This window comes from Stenella coeruleoalba (genome assembly GCF_951394435.1).
Source record: "Stenella coeruleoalba genome assembly, chromosome: 19".
NCBI lineage: Eukaryota > Metazoa > Chordata > Mammalia > Artiodactyla > Delphinidae > Stenella > Stenella coeruleoalba.
In genome coordinates, this window is record NC_137165.1 from 48,281,531 (window position 1) to 48,302,738 (window position 21,208).

Consider the following 21,208-nt stretch of genomic DNA (forward strand, 5'->3'; position numbering starts at 1 on the left):
CCATGAATCCACCGGTTCAGGAAACACCGAATCAGGGCCCAGGGAGCGATGAGAGGCGAGAGGGAGAGGGAGGGGCCCACGCAGGGGAGACAACACAACAGAACAGAGAAAACACAACGAACCACCACGAAAATGCACAAACAGGAACCTGGAGAGACAGGTTGGGGAACCGCGGGGCGCTTGATGTGCAGAGAGGGTGAATCGAGGCCGGCAAAAAAGCCAGGGAGCGCAGGACCTGCATGCATCTGCATCTGCAGTTTCCCTGCTCCTGAGCTCATGCCCCACACGCTGTCCAGTGGATCAGGGGTAACGCCCGCCCCCCACCTGCCCCGCAGGCACACTGAGCCCCAGCAGAGGCTCCTGAAGGAAGGATGGAAGGAAGGAAGGAGGCGCCTGCTCACCGTGGACTCGGTCAGGCCGCCCACGGACACGGCCAGCCCCAGCAGCACGTGGTAGCGGTAAGCAGGCAGCCCCAGGAGCCGGGCCACGCGAGGGAAGGCCTGCGACGGCGCGCCCCAGTTCACAGAGGCCACAGCAGACCTGCAAGACAGAAGCACAAACTGGAGGGGCCGCCCCGCTGGGAGCAGAGCTGCCCCACCGGGGACTCAGCACCAGTACCTGGGGAAAAGCCTCTCCAGCTCCTGCCGGTGGGGCACGTGGGGGACGGCGGGGCCGTCCCAGTGCAGCAGCGCCAGGAACGCACGGGCTGCATGTGCCCGGAACCGGTCGATCTTCTCACTCGCCTGCTGGGCTAAGCAGCACATGACCCGCTGGCAGCTGCAAACCGAGAAAGCAGGGTTAGCTCGGCTGGAACATGAGAGTGGGCACACGCGCCACCCTGGCTGCGGGTGGGAACGGGATCTGACAGCCCAGAAGCCTAAGTGGGAGATCTAGAGTGGAAGCAGTGAAGACTGACAGGGCTACCGGTTGACTGGTGTGTGAGAAGAAACGGAAGAAATGGGAGGATGGGGGGCCTGCAGCCAGAGGAGGAAGTCGGGGTGGTGGTGCTGAGGAAGCGACGCCCGGATCTCCTCAGGGGCCTCGGCAACAGAAAGGGCACGGTGATACCAGGCCAGCAAGGTACCCAGAGGCAGCCCGGTGTCCAGGGAACCAATAGGGGACAGGATGGCCAGTCTCCAGCAGCAGCAGGTGCTCGGCACAGGGGTCCTGAGCCAGGAAGCTGGCTGTCCTGCAACAGGCCTGGACCCTGAGGGAGGCCTAGCCAGGAGCAGGGGCTGTGGTGTCAGGAGGGAGGACCCGGGCAGACCCTCTCCACGCAGCGGGAGAACACACTCACACCGGGGCCTCGATCAGCTCTGGCTGGTCCCTTGCCAGCAGAAGAGTCAGGTCCGTAAGACTCGTCATGGCAGCCTCGCGGACCCTGCAGAGACATGGAGGGGTGAGGCTTCCTGCCCCCGGAGCTATGTGACCATCAGCCACTCTGCGTGGTCGGGTTCAGACACCCTCAACCCGGGGCAAGAAACACGTAGGAGGCTCGACAAAGACCGCCGGCAGCCTTTCCTCCAGAAATATTTCTCTCACACATTACCTTGAACAAAGACACCTGTTTGACACCTGAAGACTAACGGCCAGGTCCCAGCAAACTCTCTCACAAGTGCACACACAGAAACAATGCTGACTTTCCCATGAACCTTTCAACACGAAATATACCCACTCTACAAAGGTTTTCCCGCAGAAACACTCTTGAGGGCTTTTCGAGGGAGGGATGGAGAGCAGCTCGTGTTTGCTCCAGAATGAAACAGCGTCATTTCAAACCTGGGACAAAGAACGCTCAACCCAGCTCAGACACACTGGGCAACGGGGACCACAGACGCTGCCCCACGCCGCCAGGGCCGGCAGGTCCTGTATGCCTGGGGCACCCACCCTCCCGCCAAGGAGATAGCCTGCGCTGTTCGGGTCTGCACGGACAGAGGCCCCGGCCCCGGAGGGGCCCAGCAGCCAGAGCACTGAGTGCAGGTGCGGTGGTGCTCGGAGGCATGAGACGGACGCAGGCCGGGGCCGAGGGAGCTGGGCAGGCTCTGACACCAAGGTACAGCCGCCAGCCAGCTGCTGCTCAGGACACAACACGCACGACCCTCTGGAGGTGCCAGGGTGGGTCAGGGCGTAGACGGAGGGAGGACAGAGCATCCCCCCGGGACCCCCAGCGCCCACGGGCACAGCACTACAGGGAAAGGCCGACGAGAGGAAACAGGAGCGGCTAAAGCCTGCAGCACACGCCCCTGGGGCCCTCACCAGCTCCTAACTGGACAAGCACAGGGTGCGGGTCCCAAAGCCCAGAAGCCGGCTGCTGGGGGGGCACATGTGCAGGAGAAGGGCCCTGGGAAGCCCCTCAGTCAGAGCTGTGGGTGTGGGCAGGAGAAGGGCCAGCCAACCCCAGCCCTGAGGACAGCAGGTGACCCACCCACACAATAGGGGGCCTGACAAAAGGAAACTTAAATCTTGCTGCAAGGAAATTACACAACCCCAAATCTCTGCAATTTTGAACTCACAATTTCTGGATTTAGTTAAAAGTTACAAGGAATGTTAAAAAAAAAAAAAAAAAAGACCAAGTGTTAACAATAATGAGAGAAAGAAGACGACAGAAATAGACCCATGGATGGCATGGATATTGGAGTAAATGGCCAGTCTTTAAAGTAACCACGAGGAACACACTGAAGAAAAAAAAAGAAAGATGGAAAACAAATGGAAAAGATGAAGACTTTCTACAGAGAATTAGGATCTCTGGAAAAGGACCCAACACTGCAGAGCTCAGATAAACCTCTGGAATTAAAGATTCACAGAGGGGACCCCTGCATGTGCACAGCACTGGCTGGACCTCCTCTGTTCACTTTATGTTCCACATGCTCTGGGGGCAGCCACGGTGGCAACTGTAACACCAATGAAAACCCACTGCCCTTCTGGCTTGAACTGTGCAACCAGGGTCAGAGAGTAAAGGGCTCCCCTTAAAGGGGCCTGAGAAGGGGCCCCCACGTTCACAGAGGACCACCACCCACAACTCCACCACGCAGGCAGCACAGCAGAACCTGAGCGGCTGCCCGTATCGCGTGAGGTGGAGACCACGGCGCTGTCCTCAAAGCAGGCCCGCTGCCTGCTGCAAGGCTACCAGCACCCTCTGGGAGGATGAAGCAGAACCCTACCAGTGTCCAGGAGCCACTCTAGAGCCACATGCCATGCAAAGAACCAGGAAGAGGCTCAGTGTCCAGGGAAGACACGTGAGCCCCGGCTGTGGTCAGAGCATCTTCACCAGCACAGACCCTAAAAGGCACGGCTGCCACGGCCTCGCCCCACCGAGGACAGGGCAACAAAGGGTCAGGTGGCCGTGCTGGGGCCTCCCTGAGGACATGGGCCCGGGGAGGTGCTGTGGCCCCCTTGAGCACCCCCATGCTCCCACTGTCTGGGAGGACCCCGGGGTTCTGGATATGCTGTGCAGACACGTGCACAGTCCTCAGGCCCCCACGGGAGCCGTGCCTCAAATGCCATCTCAGGACAGAAGAAGGAGAGGAAAGCAGCAGGTGAGATAAGGGAGCACTCCTGGTGGATGAAGAGGCAGGAAAGGCCAGCAGACACAGAGGAGGGGGGAGAACCCAACCAGGAATGTTATTAATGAAAACACAAGACGAAATTAAAGCTAACTGCTTTTCGCATCGTTGTAATAAACAAACCACCTCCTCTCAATGTCAGCGACAGCTCACCCGGTGCTCGGCCCCCAGTGAACCCCTCGTCACAAGCCATGTTTACAGGGGGGTCTTGCAGGAGAGAATGCGAATAAAAACACTTAGAAGAGGTTCCAACATAAGCTGTAGGAGAACCTCTCAGCTTCTCCAAAATGGCAACTTGGTCTCTTATTTCTAGTAAACAGAAAAGTACTTTTGAAACCTTGGAAAGGAAATACAAGCGAATCCAGGCAGGGATCCGAGCACAGCGGCGTGAGCATCTTCCCCATGCTCGGCTGACAATGACACAGGGCTCCTTCAGGTCAACAAGCAACTGAAGGGCTCCTCCCAAGACTAAAATCTGTGCACCTCAAGTCTTATTCCCAATCAGGCAGGAGCCAAGATGATGATATACAACGGGATTCCTAGAGAACCCAGGTGCTCCCTACTCCCCTTCCCCAAAATGGTTTCAGATCCTTCCTGCTTTAAACAGTTGCATGGGGGCTTTGCATGAACTTTATTAGGTAAAACTGGAGACCAGACAACTGGGGCTTAGACGAGGGAGACACAACAATGTTTGTATTTTATGAAGTTAATTTTTTTTTTTTTCAGTGAAGAGTAGGACAGGACTTCCCTGGTGGTCCAGTGGTTAAGAATCCACCTTCCAATGCAGGGGACGCAGGTTCGATCCCTGGTCAAGGAACTAAGATCCCACATGCTGCAGGGCAACTAAGCCCGCACGCCGCAAGTACTGAGCATGAGAGCCACAACTAGAGAGAAGCCCACGCTGCAACAAAAGATCCCACATGCTGCAACTAAGACCCAACGCAGCCAAAAAATAAAATAAATAATTTTTTTTTTTTTTTTAAAAAAAGAGGAGGATGCACAAACAAGGGACTGGGACAGAAACCCCGGCTGCCCTGGGAATAAAGGGTCCAGGCTGGGGCCAGGGCAGCAGCATGAACGCCCCATCTCTGGCCTCGGCGGGACATTCTGAGAGGAGCAGGGGGTGAGCATAACGCGTCCGCCTCACCATGCTCCCACGTCCCCGCGGCTGTCAGTGGTGTAATCGCTCAGACAGCCCAGCAACGTGCAGTAAACTTGGGCAACGTCCTCTCTGCACACAACCTCGTCTGGAGTCCCTTCTGCTTGCACACCGACAGTCTGGCAAATCCTGAAATTAAAAACATGGGAAACATAGCTAATGTCTGCGGATCCCACATGAGCTCTCCTGCCTCTCCATCATTTTGGCCTGATGTGTCTTTCCTGACAGGATGACCTCTGAACAGGCCCATAACTCGGAGGCAGACTCAGAATCCCCAAGTTCCTCCCGCACTGACGTAAAGCTGAGTGACGCTCTTCTCCAAAACACATTTCTAGTGTCTACAGTTTCAGGGTGCACGGGGTGGATGGGGGTGGTGGTGCCTGTGGCTGGCCCCTCCTACCCACCATCCTGCAGAAGGGGCTCCACCCGGGCTCGTGGGGAGAGAAAGGGTGGCCCCTCCCGACGTGTGCGTGTGTGACTAGCGTCAGCGTTCCCTCCACATGTGCCACTCCCCGTCCTGGGGGCCGCAGTCTCGAGTGGAAAGCTCAGCCCCCGTCCCTGAGCAGGTCCAGTGTCCCCAAAGCACAGAGATAAGCACGCTACGGGTTTAATATTCATTATGACAAAACTGTAACGATCCTCTATGAGTTGAAATGTTCTTGAACAATCCTCTGAAGAAAGAAGACACTAGAAAATAAAAAATAACATTTGCCTCAAAGGAGATTCAGCCCTCAAGACTGGGCTTCTCACAAAAACTGCCGTGAACGTCCCCTCATGCTCGGTCACTGGCTTCCGAGAGAACAGCGACTTTGGGGAGGAAAACCTGTGGGGCTCACCTAGAAATTGCCTTCAAAGCATCCCGCCTGGACTCGGCAAAGCTCACGTCCTCGGGAGAAATGTGGGTAACAGCCCTCAAGCCTGCTAGAACCTGAAAAGCAATGACAAGTCATCAACGGAACTGTTAGCCTCAAGATGAATGTACTTTTCATGCAAGTGGAGACCTGGCCTGGTGCCCTGCTGCTCCCAGAATGCAGCACAGCGCGGCCGGTGGCCGTCCGGGTGGGCCATGCGCCCCAAAGAACACACGGTGCGGGGAGAGGGGGTTGCCTCCAACCCTTCCCACTGCTGGGCTCCCACCCCCACCCCACCCCCTGGCACCCAGGCAGCCTCTGCAGATCTGCCTCCTCCTCAGGGGCAAGACCCTGCACTCGTGGCCAGCATCCCCTTCTGCCCCCGGCTTGGAGCTGAAGCACAGTGCACACAGAGCACCTGGCTTCTCACATCTCCACCAGTTACTTCTCCCAGGGACAGTCCAGTTCTAAAAGCCAGGTGCTTCAAACAGATAAGCCCCAGAGCAGGCTTTGGATGGTCTGTCCCCGCTCTCGGTACGTAAGTTGGTCTAGTGCCTCAGATCCTAAGGTGTCCCGGGCAGGGGCAGGTGATACAGGTGAGGGGCATGTGTGCGCCAGGCACTTGGCAGCAGCGACATCTGGGAGGTGGGCTGGCAGGACCATGACTGATGTCTGAGTTAAGGGAGAGGGGAGCGCAAGCGTAAGAGTTTGGTGGGCTGAGGCCAGCTGGGTCTCCAGGGTCTGACTCCGCCACCCACTCTCCCGGAGCTCAGGACCCAAGTCGGGGTGTCAGGAGAGTTGATAGATCACCCCTGAAAGGAGACAGGCCAAGGATGGTGGAGCTCAAGGGAGAACCCCTCTGCCCCCGGCCATGCCAGAAACACAGGGCCCAGTGCTGGGGAGAAAGGGCAGCTCCCCAGGGAGGAGTCCTGGGGTGGGAGACCCAGCGCCCTTCACCACGGCCACAGGGGAGGCCAGCATTTCCAGACAATGGCTGGAGACATTCGTTCTTAACGCAGAAAACACTGGATGATGCACCACAGACAAGTAAAGGCCAGGTGTGTTTCCACGGAGGCCGCAGCTCCCTAACCAGCCTGGGAGTCAGCAATCCTGAGTCTCCTTCAGGTGAGAACATTAACTGGGCTCTCAAAGACCACCTGCTGCCCCCGGTGCTCCCATCCCCTTTCTTGTGCACACACGTGCTGGCTTTCAGGAATTCCTTCCGCCCACAAACCCCGCTTGGGTCTCACACGACACCCCGCCATGCTCAGGCCAGCCTCACCTGCCGGAGCCGGCCCTTCAGGACAAAGGCCGGCAGGGCACCCAAGGCCAGGGCGAAGCCACAGCGAGCCATCTCCTCGGGGCTCTGAAGTTCGGCGAGATACTGCTTTACCAGCTCCTCTGAAAAGATGGAACCAGAAGGTGACCACTGTTGTCCATTATCCACAAGACACACTCTTCACATACGTTCCAGAACACAAGCAAACGGTGCTGAAGGAAGAAGGGAGGAGCTACTTAGGCTCCTAAAGTAGATGTATTTTCAAAGTGGTGTAAATCACAACAGATTGAAGAAAAGAGTACTTATTGGGTGGTTTTAAGGTTTTCGTAAGCATTTTAATACATGATTTCACTCCTGGGAAAATAAAGCCAAGACAGTTTAACGGTAGTCAACACAGTCAAATTTTCATTTTTTATTCACTGAGAACACAAACGCCTTCCTCAGAAATGAGGATACTTCCTCAAAGACTGAGAGCAAACGTGGTTCCAAGCTGGACCCCCAGGGCTCAGCGCTCGGACACAGCAGGGGTGCAGGGACTGCTCTGCACAAGACACCCAAGGCTGGTTGGGCAGAAACAGGCAGAGCAGTCAGCCAGGCTGAGTGAGAGCACAGGGCGGGGAAAACAGACCTTCCCACACGGAAAAAAGCCCGACATGGGAACTGCAAGAGTACCTAGAACAGAGGTTATGAGAGGGAGAAATGGGAAAGAGGGCCCTGAAAGTCCGGGGCGTGATTCAAGAATTCTAGGAAGTGAAGTGGAAAAACCAGATCTGTTCTCTGAAAACGCAGCTCAGAAAGTCAAGAAAGGCCAGACACCCTTATACTCTGTTACCTACCACAACCGAAGAGATTCCTGTTATCACTGCTTACATTTCAACGAAGCATGACTTCTGTAATGTGAATGTGAAAACCTTACGTCCTCATATATTAGGATAGGAAAAAAAAACTGGAACTCCACTTGTACGTACACTAAGGTGATATCTTTGGTGGAACTTAAAACAACACACTTTGGCAGCAGCATGAAAATCCTTCTCTACAACTCACTTGAGTTTTAACAATAACATGTTAATTTCAGAATGTCCTTTGTTTTTATAGTCAGAGTGACATGACATGTTACCCTTTTCTTAGGCAGAAAATAAAATATGACTTGATCATCCCAATTTAATATAAAGTAACATTACAGTAGTCCCTCAATATCCAAGGGGGACTGGTTCCAGAACCCCCCGAGGAAACCAAACTCCACAGACGCTCAAGTCTCTTTTACAAAATGGCGCAGTGTTTGCTTATAACCCACGCACACTTCCCATAGCTTTAAATCATCTTTGGTGATGTGTGATACTTAACACAATGCCAGTGCTGTGTCAATCGCTGTAAATATTATGTCAATGTTATGCAAATAGGTGCCTACACAGAAAATTCAAATTTTACTTTTTGGAACTTTCTGGATGTGGAACCCGCAGATACAGAAGACCAACTGTGCATTCTGTCTCTTTATGTAAAACTGCCTATCGTAAAGGAACATAGTGTAACATCATTAATTTGGAAAGTCTTCAGAAGATCAAATTATAAAATATTTTCTTATTTTTGAAAAAATTCACAGAAAGTAGATTTAGACTATTGCACTCATGATTCTTCTACACTTACGATAATTTTTAAAGTGTTTTACTTTTGAAGTAACTGTAGTGCAAGTTCTATAAAATGGTATAAAGGAAAGCTACGGGGCCACATAACACGTGAATATGAAGCTTCTTCATACAAAACTAACACTCTTGAACTAGACCCTACAGACAGGACCATGTGATGTGTGAGATAAACTCCAGCTTCGAGGTGGTTCTGGAAAACCCAACTGATGCAATGACGTGTAGTGAGGCAGCTACACCGACACTGTTCCCGTGAAGAGGAAAAGAGCAGACGTATTAACACGTGAAGGACACTTGCCAGAAAAGCGCTGCCATGGGCCATACAGAAATTCTAAAACACACTACAGTGAAACAGAAAAGTCAACGGAGCAATCGCTACATGAACAGACTCCAAGGAGCAATCAGGAGGACGCGGCAGGACAGCAGAGCAGACGACTCTGAGCTGACAGAGCCTGGGAAACGAGTGTGGAAAACAGTCACCCGATAATGAAGGACGGGCACCAAGGGACGGGGTGGAAGAGCGGCCTCCACAGAGACAGGGAGCTCCCCCAGGGTAACGGGAGCCTCCAAAGCACAAAACGGGGGAAAGCTGACTTAAAAACAGAATTTAAGCGAACGCTGCTGAAATAAGTAAGAGTTGATTCTACACGTTAAGTGGTAACATCCAGGAAAGTGGACCCCGCGTGGCCTGCAGAGAGCCCCTCTGGGCGCCAGGCGAGGGTGGGACGGGCTGAGGAGGAGGGGGTGTCTCCACGGCCTGGAGCCTGCTCTCTCCCTCCCCCCGCAGGCCCCATCCACACTGCAGCGGGAGGGGCACCCAGGGCACCACCCACCACCCCAGCCGCGGAGGATGCGGGCCAAGCGCAGGCGCCCACTCACCCTGCACGGTGGAGTCCGCCTCCCCAGAGTAGTACTCGCTGCAGAGGGCGGCCAGGGCCGACACAGCCGCCTCCTGAAACGAAGCAGATGTTAGTGAGCGGCAGGCTCCCGGCCCAGGAGCAGCCGGGCAGCCCTGCGACCAGGCCAGTGACTTGGTTTGAAAGACCCAGAGGCTGAATGACGTCACCCTTTCCAGTACATCTGCTGGTCATCAGTCACATACGGTCATAACTTTAATATTCTCTGCAACTAATACACTGAAGAGAAAATGATTATTTCCTCCATACAATGCAAATTCCATGTCTTCCAATGTGAACAGGTAACAATAAAACGTGGCATTTTATTCTTTCCCAGCAGAAGTAATGAAGGAAAAGTGTGGTAAACACCCAGAAGCAACGTGGCAAGGCCCCCAGGCGGGCCATGTACAGACCTCATTTGGAGAGAAGCTGGGGTCCATGGGTGCTGGGAACAGGAGGGGCTGCACGAGGAGGAAGGGCCAATCTGAGGGTGGGGCAGCGAGAGGGACAAAGTGCAGGTGCGGGGCTCACACCGCACGCAGGACCCTCGGCCCCTCCTGTCGCCTCCACGGTCACTCATCTAAGCCTTTCTCGATCGTACAGACAATGAGGGGCAATGCTGGGTTCATGTGCTCTTCCTGATGCTCCCCCAAACCAGGGAGCCCCGGCAGAGGTGCTGGGGGAGGGATGTCCTCATACACATCAGAGGAGCAGACCAAACCATGATCACGGCTGGCATGAATCAACTATGAATATGTTTTTAAAAGGAAATTCTAAGGCACTAATTGTGAAGAACTCAAATTCAACTAGTAAAACTGTACCTGGATTCTACAGAATGATAAAGTTACTTTAAAAAAGGGAGGGGGGCTGAAGATTTGTTCTATTAACCCAGCAGAAATGCTGAGACACACAGGAGGCTGGAGAACTGTAGGGAGACCAATATGTACTTTCACTCCTTCATCCTCAATATCAAAGCCTAGTCATTATCAATACCCAAGACTGTTATCTCTGCAAAGGGTTAGGGGTTGCAATGCTGCTAGTCCAAAGTTCACCTGTCCTGGGGCAGGACAGTAGTGGCCACTGGGACGGGGACACACACAGACACACACAAACACACACACTCCTGCTCGCTTGAAATGACTAACGCTGACGTGCTGACATGATTCTGGATGCAGTCTGCTCATCAGTACATGAGCATCACGAACAGAGCTTCCAACCCTAAAATTCTACAACTCAACAGGACACAGAGTGTATAGGGAAAATGTTTATAAGGTAAATATAATTAATAAAGCCAGAAACAGTAATAAAAAATTTAAATATTCTGGTAAATAATGGCTGCATTCGTTTTCTTGATCATAAATTACAAAGACAGTATCACCCAGAATTCCAAATGTAATTATGGCATTTACCAATCATGTTGGTCTATAAAAGGGACTCATAATGCACGCAGCCCTTTGAAACAAACACTAAAATAAGTAATTATTTCTACACAGTGCAACAGCCAGAAAACCCTCGCTCCCCACACCTTTATCCGTTGCCGAGAGTGACTTGAAATGAGGTGAAGGTTTCTCAAGGTGTCGTTTATCAGCCACTGCCAACCATCTGTCAAAGAGACAAATTCATTCAGTTGGTAAAGAACATTTGTATGAAATTAAAAACAACAACACACAGATCTTCTTCTACCTCTCAAGTCAAAGTAGATGGTGACCTTTGAGAGGAACCTGGAGGAAACCTAAGGTACACATTCTCCAGATCTAACAAAATTCTAAAGGCCCTCGCCCTCCCCACCTAAAGGGGGAAAGTCTTCTTTCTGCTGTTGAAATGTGAAAACTGTCATGTGGGGAAGTTTTTGTTCTTTTATCACACCTTCAGGTTTCAGGTGGTCTTTTCCTGTACCTCTCCCCCGAACAATCCCTCCAGACCCCCACCAATAAAAACCCAAACATTCAATTCAATTCGATCCAATACTTGGGAACAAACACTAAATCTATTCAATTTTTTTTTAAGTTACAGAACTTCTGAGGCTGCAGACCAAAGCGCCAGGACAGCCCAGTGGTGGAGGTGACCCTGAGGCTTTTCTTACTGCCTCTCTGTGGCCAGGTGCCATGGAATGTGGAGAGGCTCCCAGACCCGCACAGGGGCCTGGCCGCCACCCCCAGGGAGAGCTGTGGCAACTGCTGGCCCTCCCCTCGTCCTGCGAGAGAGTGCCCCTCAGGCTTGCACCACCCATCTGGGAGAGGAACAGCCGAGAATGCCGGGTGCTGGGCACGGCCGTGACAGGCAGAGCCCCAGTCAGCAGCTCTGAGGAAGGAGCTTGACCCCTTGGAAGAGAAGGGAGAGTCTCTGTTTCTGTGGAGAGAGTGTGGTGGATGCTCACTATTTACAATGGGTTCTTACAGCAACTTCAAAACAAGGATTCTAACAGGATGGAACTTTCCCGTCCACCCTAACAGGTTGGTCTTCACTTTTTAAGCTGAAGTAGTTCTGGAAGAAAAGGCCACAATGTGAGTCACTGGAGAAGAGAGGCACTTACCGATCACAGCGTCACCTCTGAAGGGCATTTTGGAAAGGGACAAGTTTTCTATTAAAATGCACACTAGGAAGAAAAAGGACGAACACAATGTCACTTCCCCGTAAATGCCCATCACAGCACCTACCCTGCTGCACCTGAGCCCAGAGCTGCAACACCACCACCCCCCACATCCCCCACCCTATGCCTTGGTGCTGGTGTCGGGAAGCAAGCCCTCAGAATGGCCTCAGCCCCAGACCTGGCCCAGGCTCAGGGGCAGCTCCAAGACCCACAAGGAGCAGCATCAAGCGGGTGCCCTCAGGGAGCCCCACCCAGTCGGGGGAGTGCTATATGGAGGCTGCAGGTTTGACCCCCATACGAATCCCCAATGATGACTCAATGCAGAGGACTTGGCTGCTGGGCCATCAACACCCACAGGTTACCAGGAGCTGTGGCTGAACTGCAGGCACCTGCCCAGTGAGGACCACAGAGAAGCAGGTTCTCCTGGGGCACAGGGGCTCCAAAGACAAAGGAGATGCCCCAGTCTCAGGTCAGCACCAGGGTAAGGACGGGGTCAGAGGAGGTAACATTTATCATCCCCATAGGGTGGTCCCCAGATGAGCTGCGGTACTCAAAGCTCTGGTAAATTCCCCACCGCTGTGAATAATGTAGTGTCCGTGTTTATAACTGAACTACCACTTCTGTGGGTGGGAACATGGCCAGTATAGCTACTGACTGGCCATGACTGCAAGGATGCCTGAGCTTCCATCTGGCAGCCTCACTGTGATGGTCCCGCCACCAAGGGGGCTCCACCATGGGGACTACTTCAATGACCTGACCTGCCCGACGCACCACCCGGCACCCGCCGACACCTGCTGACAGGCCATGTGCCCCAGCCCGTGTGACCGCACAACTCCTCACGCTGCCCACTCACGACACAAGAGGGCGGCCTCTGCACTCCCACCTTTGTCACTAAAGTAGAAACAGCATAGTGGTTTCTTCCTACTGAGTAATTTCCATTTGCTGAAAAAAATCTAACACTACAGAAAAATAAAATCGAAAACTACCATTGACATTGTGGGGACCATGCATTTTGGGGGTGCCCCCATGGACCCTCACAGGCCGAGAGGGCACAGGCACACCTCCCTGTCGGCTCTGTGCCCCCACTCCTTCTCTGTCACCGAGCTCCCACCTGACCCTGAGACTAAGCTGAGCTGGAGCATGGCTCCTGCACCTCCCTCCATGCTCAGAAGGTCACAGGCCACCGACACCCCACACGGCCAGGCTGGGCTGGGTGACGCTGCAGCAACAAAGCCTCAAGCTCAGCGTCCGTGGCAACAAAGGCTCCCCCGCTCATGCTGTACATCTGTCACGCATCAACAGGGGTGCCTGTCACTGTCACCCAGGGACCCCAGGGACAGGTGGCGGCCGTCATCTGAAATGCTGCTAGGCTCGTGAGGAAGCCAGCTCTGCAGAGTCTGCGTGAGCATGGAAGGCTCCCGACAGAGTGACACCATCCCTCCTCCTCACAGCTCCTGACTCACACTACCTGTGTCCACAAACGTGGCCCTACCCAGCACGAGGGGGCCCGGGGGCCAGAGGCGGGAGGTTCCAGCAGAATCAGGACGGACACAGGCCCTCGCACACGGCTCCTGCCGCCAAACTGCTCTTTTTCTCTAACGACATAACCAACCGCTGGAGAGCCCACGCTCTTTAGTAGACAGGTAACATCCCACACTATGGCTGTGAAACAATTTATTCAGTATTTCCTGACGGGCTAAGCTCTCCTTCCGGTTTTCATCACTTCAAACAAGGTGGCCACACACATCCCTGTCGGCACACAGACTGCCTGTCTGCCCATCAGGTTGCCCATCACCCTTACACGTTTTTTGGGTGCAGAGTCCCAGGAGTGGCCCTGCAGGGCAGAAGACTGCACATTTCTAATCATAAGAGACACCGCCCACAGCAGCCTGAAAAGACTGTAACAAGGCACACTCCAGAGCGAGGACCCCGTCGGCAGCAGGGCCACCAAGCCCTGACATAGCCAACGTGATCCGAGGAGACACTTCCACCTCGTGGAGCTAATCAGCATCTCCCCAGTGACCAGACGAGCCTGGGCACCCATCACCAACTCAGAGCCCATCTGGGTCTACGCTCAGGTGACGTGTCCACTTACCTGCATGGCCCAATTCTCAGCTGGATTGCTTATCTTCTATTGGCAATTTTAAAAGTCTTTGCAGCCTATAAATAACAACTTCACCTTTCAACTGCTGTACCTCTAAATCTATGTTTTGTCTACTAATTTTATACATGGTCTATTCCGCCATACGAAAGCTTTTAATATTCATTTAAACAAACTATTTTCTGTTGCTCTTTTCTAGCTGCAGAACTACTGTTAATTCTGTTAGGTGGTTATGTGCCAAGAGCCAAAAACAAAACGAAACAAATTTAAAAAACAAAAAAAAGTGTTTACCGGTTAGAACTAACCAGTACAGTGTTACTACAGCACAGTGTCTGCATCTGCTTTCTAATTCTGGGGTTGGGATCGGTAGGAATATGCTGAGGGAACAGATAAAACAAGAGGAGCAAGTATGGATGCTCACTGGGGCTGGGGGCCCGATACATGGGACCCATTACTCTATTTCTCTTTGCTTCGTGTAGATTTGAAAACTTCCAAATTAGGAAGTTTTTTTAAGGACCAACGTGATCCTCTAATGTCTCCTAAAATTTCTTCAAAGTTTTTTAAATTATATTTTTTTATATTGAAGTTTTTAGTTAATCAGTTAAGTTTCTGTTCATCAGAAGTTTAGTTTTGTATATGTGTGCAGTAGGGACACAGTTTTGTTTTCTTCCACATGGCCCCTGGTGACATCATCATCCACTCGATAAACTGCCCTCTTCACCGAGGCTGGAAACACGTCTTCTTTGTCACACGTCAAATCCCACATATGCTTTTACTTCCGATTCTCTCTTCCATTTTGCCAACCTATTCGCCTGCTCCTAAGAAATGCCATTCTGCTTTGAACAGAGCAGTTCACAGGACATCTTAGGGACTGGAGAAGCCAAGCCTCATTATTATTAAAAATAATTTTCTTGGATATTCTCCCTGCATGTGAACTTTAAATGTACTTTATTTTATCAAGTTAAAAAAAAAGAAAAAAACAGCACGTGAGAAGATGTTCAGCATCACCACCCGTTAAGAAAATGAAATTAAACCCACAATGAAATATCACCACAAGTCTACTAAGACCGCCAAGGTTAAAAACAGTGACAATACCGAGTGCTGGTGACAATGTGGAGAAACTGGAACTCTCTCACACATCGCTGGTGGGAACATAAAATGGTGCAGACACTCTGGAAAGAGTCTGGCAGTCTCTCACAAAAGGAAACATATACTTAACCATATGACTCAGCAGTGAAACTCTTGGGCATTTATCCCCGAGAAATGAAAAGTTATGTTCACACAAAAACCTGTATGCAAACGTTCTTGGCAGCCTTATTCACAGTAGCAAACGCTGGAATCGGCCCAAATGGGCAAAGGGTTAAAACAAACTCTGATGCAACCAGACAAGGAGACAAGAAAGACAACCTATGAGCACAAGAACTGTCTGCATGGGTCTCAGGGCCATTACACTTATGGACGAAGTCAGCCTCCAAAAGGGGACACCATGAGACTCCATCTACACAACGTGCTTGAAATGGCAAAGTACAGGGGCAAGCAGAGATCAGTGGCTGCCCGAGGGACAGGGAGGGCACGAAGCAGGGGCAGCGGGAGGCCTCGCAGGGGACAGTCCTGCACCCCCACCGGTGCTGGCTGGACTCCTGTGAGCGCAGCTGCAGAAACCCAGACACACGTGAAAACTGCTGAAGGCCAAGCGGGGTCTTTTGTCTGTTTAGTGGGGAGGACGCCAACGTTGACTTCACGGCTTTGATGTGATACCCTAAGATGCTGTCACCGGGGGAGGCTGGTGAAAGCAGCAAAGAGCTCTATGTACCGACTTTATAACTTCCTGTGAGTTGACAATTATTTCAAAATAAAAGGTTGAAAAAACGAACACACTAGGTAATATAGACCACCCCACAGCTTAGACGTTCTTAAAACACTGGACAAAATTAAAATCAAACAGTAAGTGCTCAGAGTCACTGCTGAGCCACCCAGTGAGGAGAGCAGCTTCTCCTTGACCTGTATCGGGGGCCCCGGAGGAGGCACTAAAATCCAGGACGATGACCACGGCGTCTAGGAGCCTCAAAGGGGTGGTGGTGGTACAAACCTGGGAGTCCAGGCCTTCTAGGGGGGTTTGAATCCAAAGAACCACACCCTAGAAGTGTAAAGTTTGGGTCAGCTCGCTGAAGCCCAGCACTGAATCCCCCACGTCTGGCCAGAAGCAAAGGTAAAGGCTCTCTGGGAGAGGAGACGTTTCTAGGCCTCAAAGTACTGCTGTAATTTTTCATACCCAACATCCAGGCCTTTACAAACAGAACCACAGAAGGACTAGGTGATGGTATTTTTTAGAGACAGATCATAAACTGTGCTTATCGTGTTCAAAGAGGTGAAAGAAATGACTGAAAACCATGACAAGGATACAGATACTATGAAAGATAAATAGAAATTATGAAAGACAGACACACAAGAATTAAGAATTCAACAGATGGGTTCAACAGCCAATAAGACACAGCTGAGGATGTGCGGGGAGTGGCCACTCAGCCTCAAATCTTCCCAGCGCCGTCCCCAAGAAGTAGCACGAGGTGGCCAGTCCCTGATCCTCCCCTTCTGTCTGTCTGCCGGGCTGGCGGCACACTCTGGGAAGCACGCGGCAGCGGCCCAGGAACGGCTCAGGAGTGCACATCCATTCTGGCACTCGCTCCCTGTCCTAAGAAGGCAGTTCTCCCAAGCTCTGACGATGTTTGTGACGGATGGCGGGGCGACGCAGCCGCAGTACTCTGCAGCCCTGAGCAGCTCACCCAGCTGGCGTGGGAGGCTACATGCAACAAGACCCCAACTTCCTGAGACATGAACTGATAAGGAAGGAACAACCACCTTGAAGGAATCCCTGAAACAGTGGCTGTCCCCAACTGCTGGGATGACGGGTGATCTTTTTATCTCCTCTTCACTGCGAGCAATGGTTTCTGTGCAAAGTCACTGCTTCAACACAAAAACAGACGCCCTGCACCCCACCCCAGGCCAAGCCCCTAAACCCAGAAACGATTACGAGCTGTCGATGACACGCAGGGGAGCGACTCAGAGTCTGAGTGTCAGCCGGCAGAAACCAGCTCATGTTTCCAGAGTCCATGCCCCAAGCGACACCCGTCAAACCCATGAGAACACTGAGCTGACACGGAGGAAACGAACCTCCCAGCAGAGAAGTCCCCGAGGGCAGGCAGGAGGCGAGAGACGCGGGCCTCAGGCGGGTCCCTCCGGGTCGGGTCGGTGTAGTGGCCAGAATATCAGGAGGTCAGCTGGCCCCGTGCACCAGGCTCGGGCCTTCCCGTCCACTCACGCCCCAGACCTCAGCAAGGCGTGCATGTGGTCGGGGACTCGCACGGGGGTTCCTGCACAGAATCACCAGCAGTCCATCCGTAAACAAGGTGAGGCCTCTCAGATCCTTGAGACTGGCCAGTTCCACTAGGAATCATCTCGGGAACTGAAATCAGGCTTTCCTAGTGCCATTTTGTGGATTTCTACAACATGTCTGTGCTTCCCTCCTCACATTCATAAAGAGAATCACCAAAAGCAAACTACATCCCTTGAAGACACCTTAGGGAAGCCTGTGCCTTACTCGACAGTAATGAACCGGGACACAAGGCCCCGCAGGTCTCGTCCAGAATCGAGCATCTGGACCGCTTTTAGAAGGGACCTCTGTTCAGCTCCCCACCCACTGCCTCCCGTCCCAGTTCCTCCTTCTGCACCCGAGGTGGCCTTGGCTCTGACATCCGTGGGTCCAGGAGGGCAGCCCCAGGTATCTCTGCTCACAACCTGGGCAGTGCACAGTGAGTCCTCAAGCTCATTGACTCAGCCAACCCCTGCTCTCCTGACATGTCTGGCTTCCCGTGAAGTCGTTCCGGCTTCGTTTCCCCTTCTTGCTGAGGGGCCCCGTCGTCTGCACTGCTGGAGTCACCCTGCATCCCTGGCTTGCCCCTCAAAGGTCTGTGCGCCCACACACAGACCCACACACGTGGCCCTGGTCGGGCCTCTTGTGTTCTGGACCCGGCAGCACCACTCCTGTCTGCCGTCAAGTCACAAATACCGGTCGGTCCCCAGTGGCAGAGACAAGAAGCCTGTGCACGGCGGACTGGCCTGTTAATGACACTGCCTCTCACGCTGCTCCTAGGAGCCCAGGACTTCTTCCCACATTCAGGTGGGAATGCATCTCCTGTGTGGTCTGACTCAAGACATGTGGAGCAGTCCTGGGCAGACAGTGCGCTGCCAGGCCACGGTACGGTCAGGAGCTCTGCGACAGCTGTGGCTGGGGGAGACCCTGCCCACACGCCCTCACTGCACCCTTGGCTCCCGTACTCGGTCCTACCCAGGCCTCACCCCACACACGCCCTGCCCCCTGACAAAGGAACTACCTGGCCACCCAGAGGCCCAGCACTCTCCAGCTTGGTGGCCACTCTGAACCCCAACACCCTCCCACCGGCCAGGGCCATCCCTTCCCTCGGGACTCCACTCGCCACGCCGCTCCTCCTTGGACGGAGGTGTGACGTGCCAGACCTGCATGAAGTCACCGTGGCCACTGGGCCCTGAATATGCACAGGCTGGGCACGAAGATCAGAGCAGGAGCTCCGGGTGGTGGGGGGCCGTGGGGAGGGCCTTGCAGCTGGGTTGCAGCAGAGCCTGGCCAGGCACCGCCTTCCTGGCCTGCAGACCAGCCAAGGTCTGAGTACAGGGAGTGTCCGGAAGCTCAGCAAGGCTGTCTCTGCAGCGCCTGTGAGGATCTGCACACCACCTCTACTCCTAACAAAACTGAGAATCCCAGTCAGGCAAGGACTGGGGCAGAAGAAGAAAGCCAGCAGTTCTTTGTGAGGAAGAGGATTTGGGACAACCGAGAGCAGTAAGGGACCCTGTAAACCCCTTCCCAGGGACAAGTGGCTACTGGCAGACATGAACTCTTGGAGGGGCAGAGGGGAGAGGCAGGGGCGCACGGGAAGAAGATCAAAAAGGAACAGTGGGAACTGGCAGAGTGGAATGCTCCAGAAGGGGACACGAGTCCCAGGACGGAAACACACAACCACATGCACCAAAGGGCCCAGAAGATAAGGCCAGGGGACTCCACCGAGTACTCACGAGCTCGGGCTGATCCCAACACATGACTGCAGCCTGGCGGGAGGGGGCCGGGCAGGCACAGTCAGGACTGCAGGTGCTACCCCACCTGCCCTCTGGCGTGCCAACCAGCCCGCGTCCCTGGCCAAGCAGACATGTTCTGTGGTCACCCCCTGCAACCCCAGAATGCTGACGGCACGTCTGTCACATCGACACCAACTGACCCCCACCCGCCCTCCCCCTCCCTGGGTGAGGGGCTCTCCTGGACCCTGGCCCACCACGGGGCCAGGACTGACCCAGCGCCTGATTAAGCACGGAGTCCTGGGTTTTCTAGTAGGTTTAGCTGAAAAGGCTTCAAGAAATCTAGATATTTACATGTTGGCATCTCTTGAGTTCCCTGCAAACATTTAAATATAATCTTAAAAACTGTTCTTTGCTCTACAGTTACATTTAAATATTGTATTGAAGAGGGAAAGATGGCCACATGTGAAATCCCTAACTTTATCATCCCCTTCTCACCCATCCCACCCCAGCCACCAGCAGCCCCGTGGCTACTAAAATATATCAAAACCCACAGAAGCTGGGCTTTCCTGGTGGCACAGTGGTTGAGAGTCCGCCTGCCGATGCAGGGGACACGGGTTCATGCCGTGGAACGGCTGGGCCCGTAAGCCATGGCCGCTGAGCCTGCGTGTCCGGAGCCTGTGCTCCGCAACGGGAGAGGCCACAACAGTGAGAAGCCCGTGTACCGCAAAAAAAAAAAAAAAAAAAAAAAAAAAAAAAAACCCACAGAAGCTGAAAATTAGAGCCTCGAGTGCACACACACAGGAGAAGCAGTGGGCTGGGCAAGTAGCCCCGGGGTTACCGTGTGCAGGCCAGGTACCCCGCCACTTGTCCCTGCAAAGGGGCCCATCAGGGAACTTCCCAGTGTTGAAAGCAATGAAGTAAATGCCCTTAGGACTTTTTGTCTTTCCTCAATGGTGGGAAAAAAGGATCACAACCCAACATCTGCAGCCTCCGTGGCTCAGACCTACCTGCTTGTCTCATGAGTTCTCCTCCCAGACCCCTGAAAAGTAATGAAAACATTCAAGGTTAAACCTCCTGTTACACAAAACAACATAAAATATCCTCACCAAGAAACAAATGTAACTTCAGGCTCCAAAAAGTATTATGATGTTAAATAGCTGCATTTGTTGTTGGAAGTATGAACTACTTTTTATGAAGATACGTGCTGTGACCGCCTTCTAGACGATTTTCAGTTTTTACTGGAGACTCTAATCACTGGTACTAATCACATCACACAATCACATATAACAAATCCCAAATACTGTTCAACTCTTACTTTGTAAAAACTAAAGGAACTTAAGGCACTAGAAAGACATCATCATCCAGCAGGACTGGGGAGAGGAAATGCTGCCCGTCTGGACCCTGACTGACCCCGGACGCTGACAACGGGAAACTGGTGGACGTGAATCCAAGAAACACTCCAGGGAGAAGGGAGGAAGTTTATGAGACTGCTTCCTGGCCCAGGTAGAGGAACAGGATTCGAGTTTGCCCTCCTGCCTTAAATAAATAGAAAACTGGATGAAATAAACAAAGGTTCAGATGCCGAAAAACAGAGGTCTTGGGAGGAGGGAGGGAGCAGCCAAGTCCCAGAGCCCAAGGCATAGCCGTGAAGCCCAGCAGAGCCGCCTGTCCTGCGGAGTCAAGAGGTTGAGCTGGAAGGTGGGGAGGCCGAGGCGGCTGAAATCTGAGGGGCTGGGGAGCAGCCCAGACAGCGCTGACCTCGAGCTGCATATGCGAGAAAAGAAACTACCTGAGCCTGAGAGGAGAGAAATGCTCCTAAGGAGAAGGCAGGGGACTTGCAGGAACCCATACGGGCAGGAGGAAGCCCCCGTGAGCCAGAGCACAGGCCTGGTCACGCACGAGGCGTCAGCAGAAGGGCTGCCTCGGCAGCCGGTCAGACTGTGCTGGCCCCGTCAGGCCTTCAGAACAGGGCTTGAAAGGATTCAACCAATCCCACCAACCAAACACCACCAGAAAGCAGCAGCCGGTG

The 21,208-nt window shown here is 53.1% G+C and overlaps 1 protein-coding gene across 1 annotated transcript in view; it reads right to left on the bottom strand.

Moving 5' to 3' along the window:
- TBCD (tubulin folding cofactor D) overlaps positions 1 to 21,208 on the bottom strand; it is a 173,648-nt gene that overhangs the window by 15,709 nt on the left and 136,731 nt on the right. Inside the window, exons 23-32 of the mRNA XM_079904179.1 lie at positions 20,187 to 20,218; positions 11,919 to 11,981; positions 10,911 to 10,987; positions 9,369 to 9,441; positions 6,853 to 6,971; positions 5,556 to 5,647; positions 4,708 to 4,848; positions 1,298 to 1,381; positions 619 to 777; positions 402 to 540 (exon numbers count right to left, since the gene is read on the bottom strand). Coding sequence (XP_079760305.1) covers positions 402 to 540; positions 619 to 777; positions 1,298 to 1,381; positions 4,708 to 4,848; positions 5,556 to 5,647; positions 6,853 to 6,971; positions 9,369 to 9,441; positions 10,911 to 10,987; positions 11,919 to 11,981; positions 20,187 to 20,218 — 979 coding nt within the window. The remainder of the gene's footprint in view (positions 1 to 401; positions 541 to 618; positions 778 to 1,297; positions 1,382 to 4,707; positions 4,849 to 5,555; positions 5,648 to 6,852; positions 6,972 to 9,368; positions 9,442 to 10,910; positions 10,988 to 11,918; positions 11,982 to 20,186; positions 20,219 to 21,208) is intronic.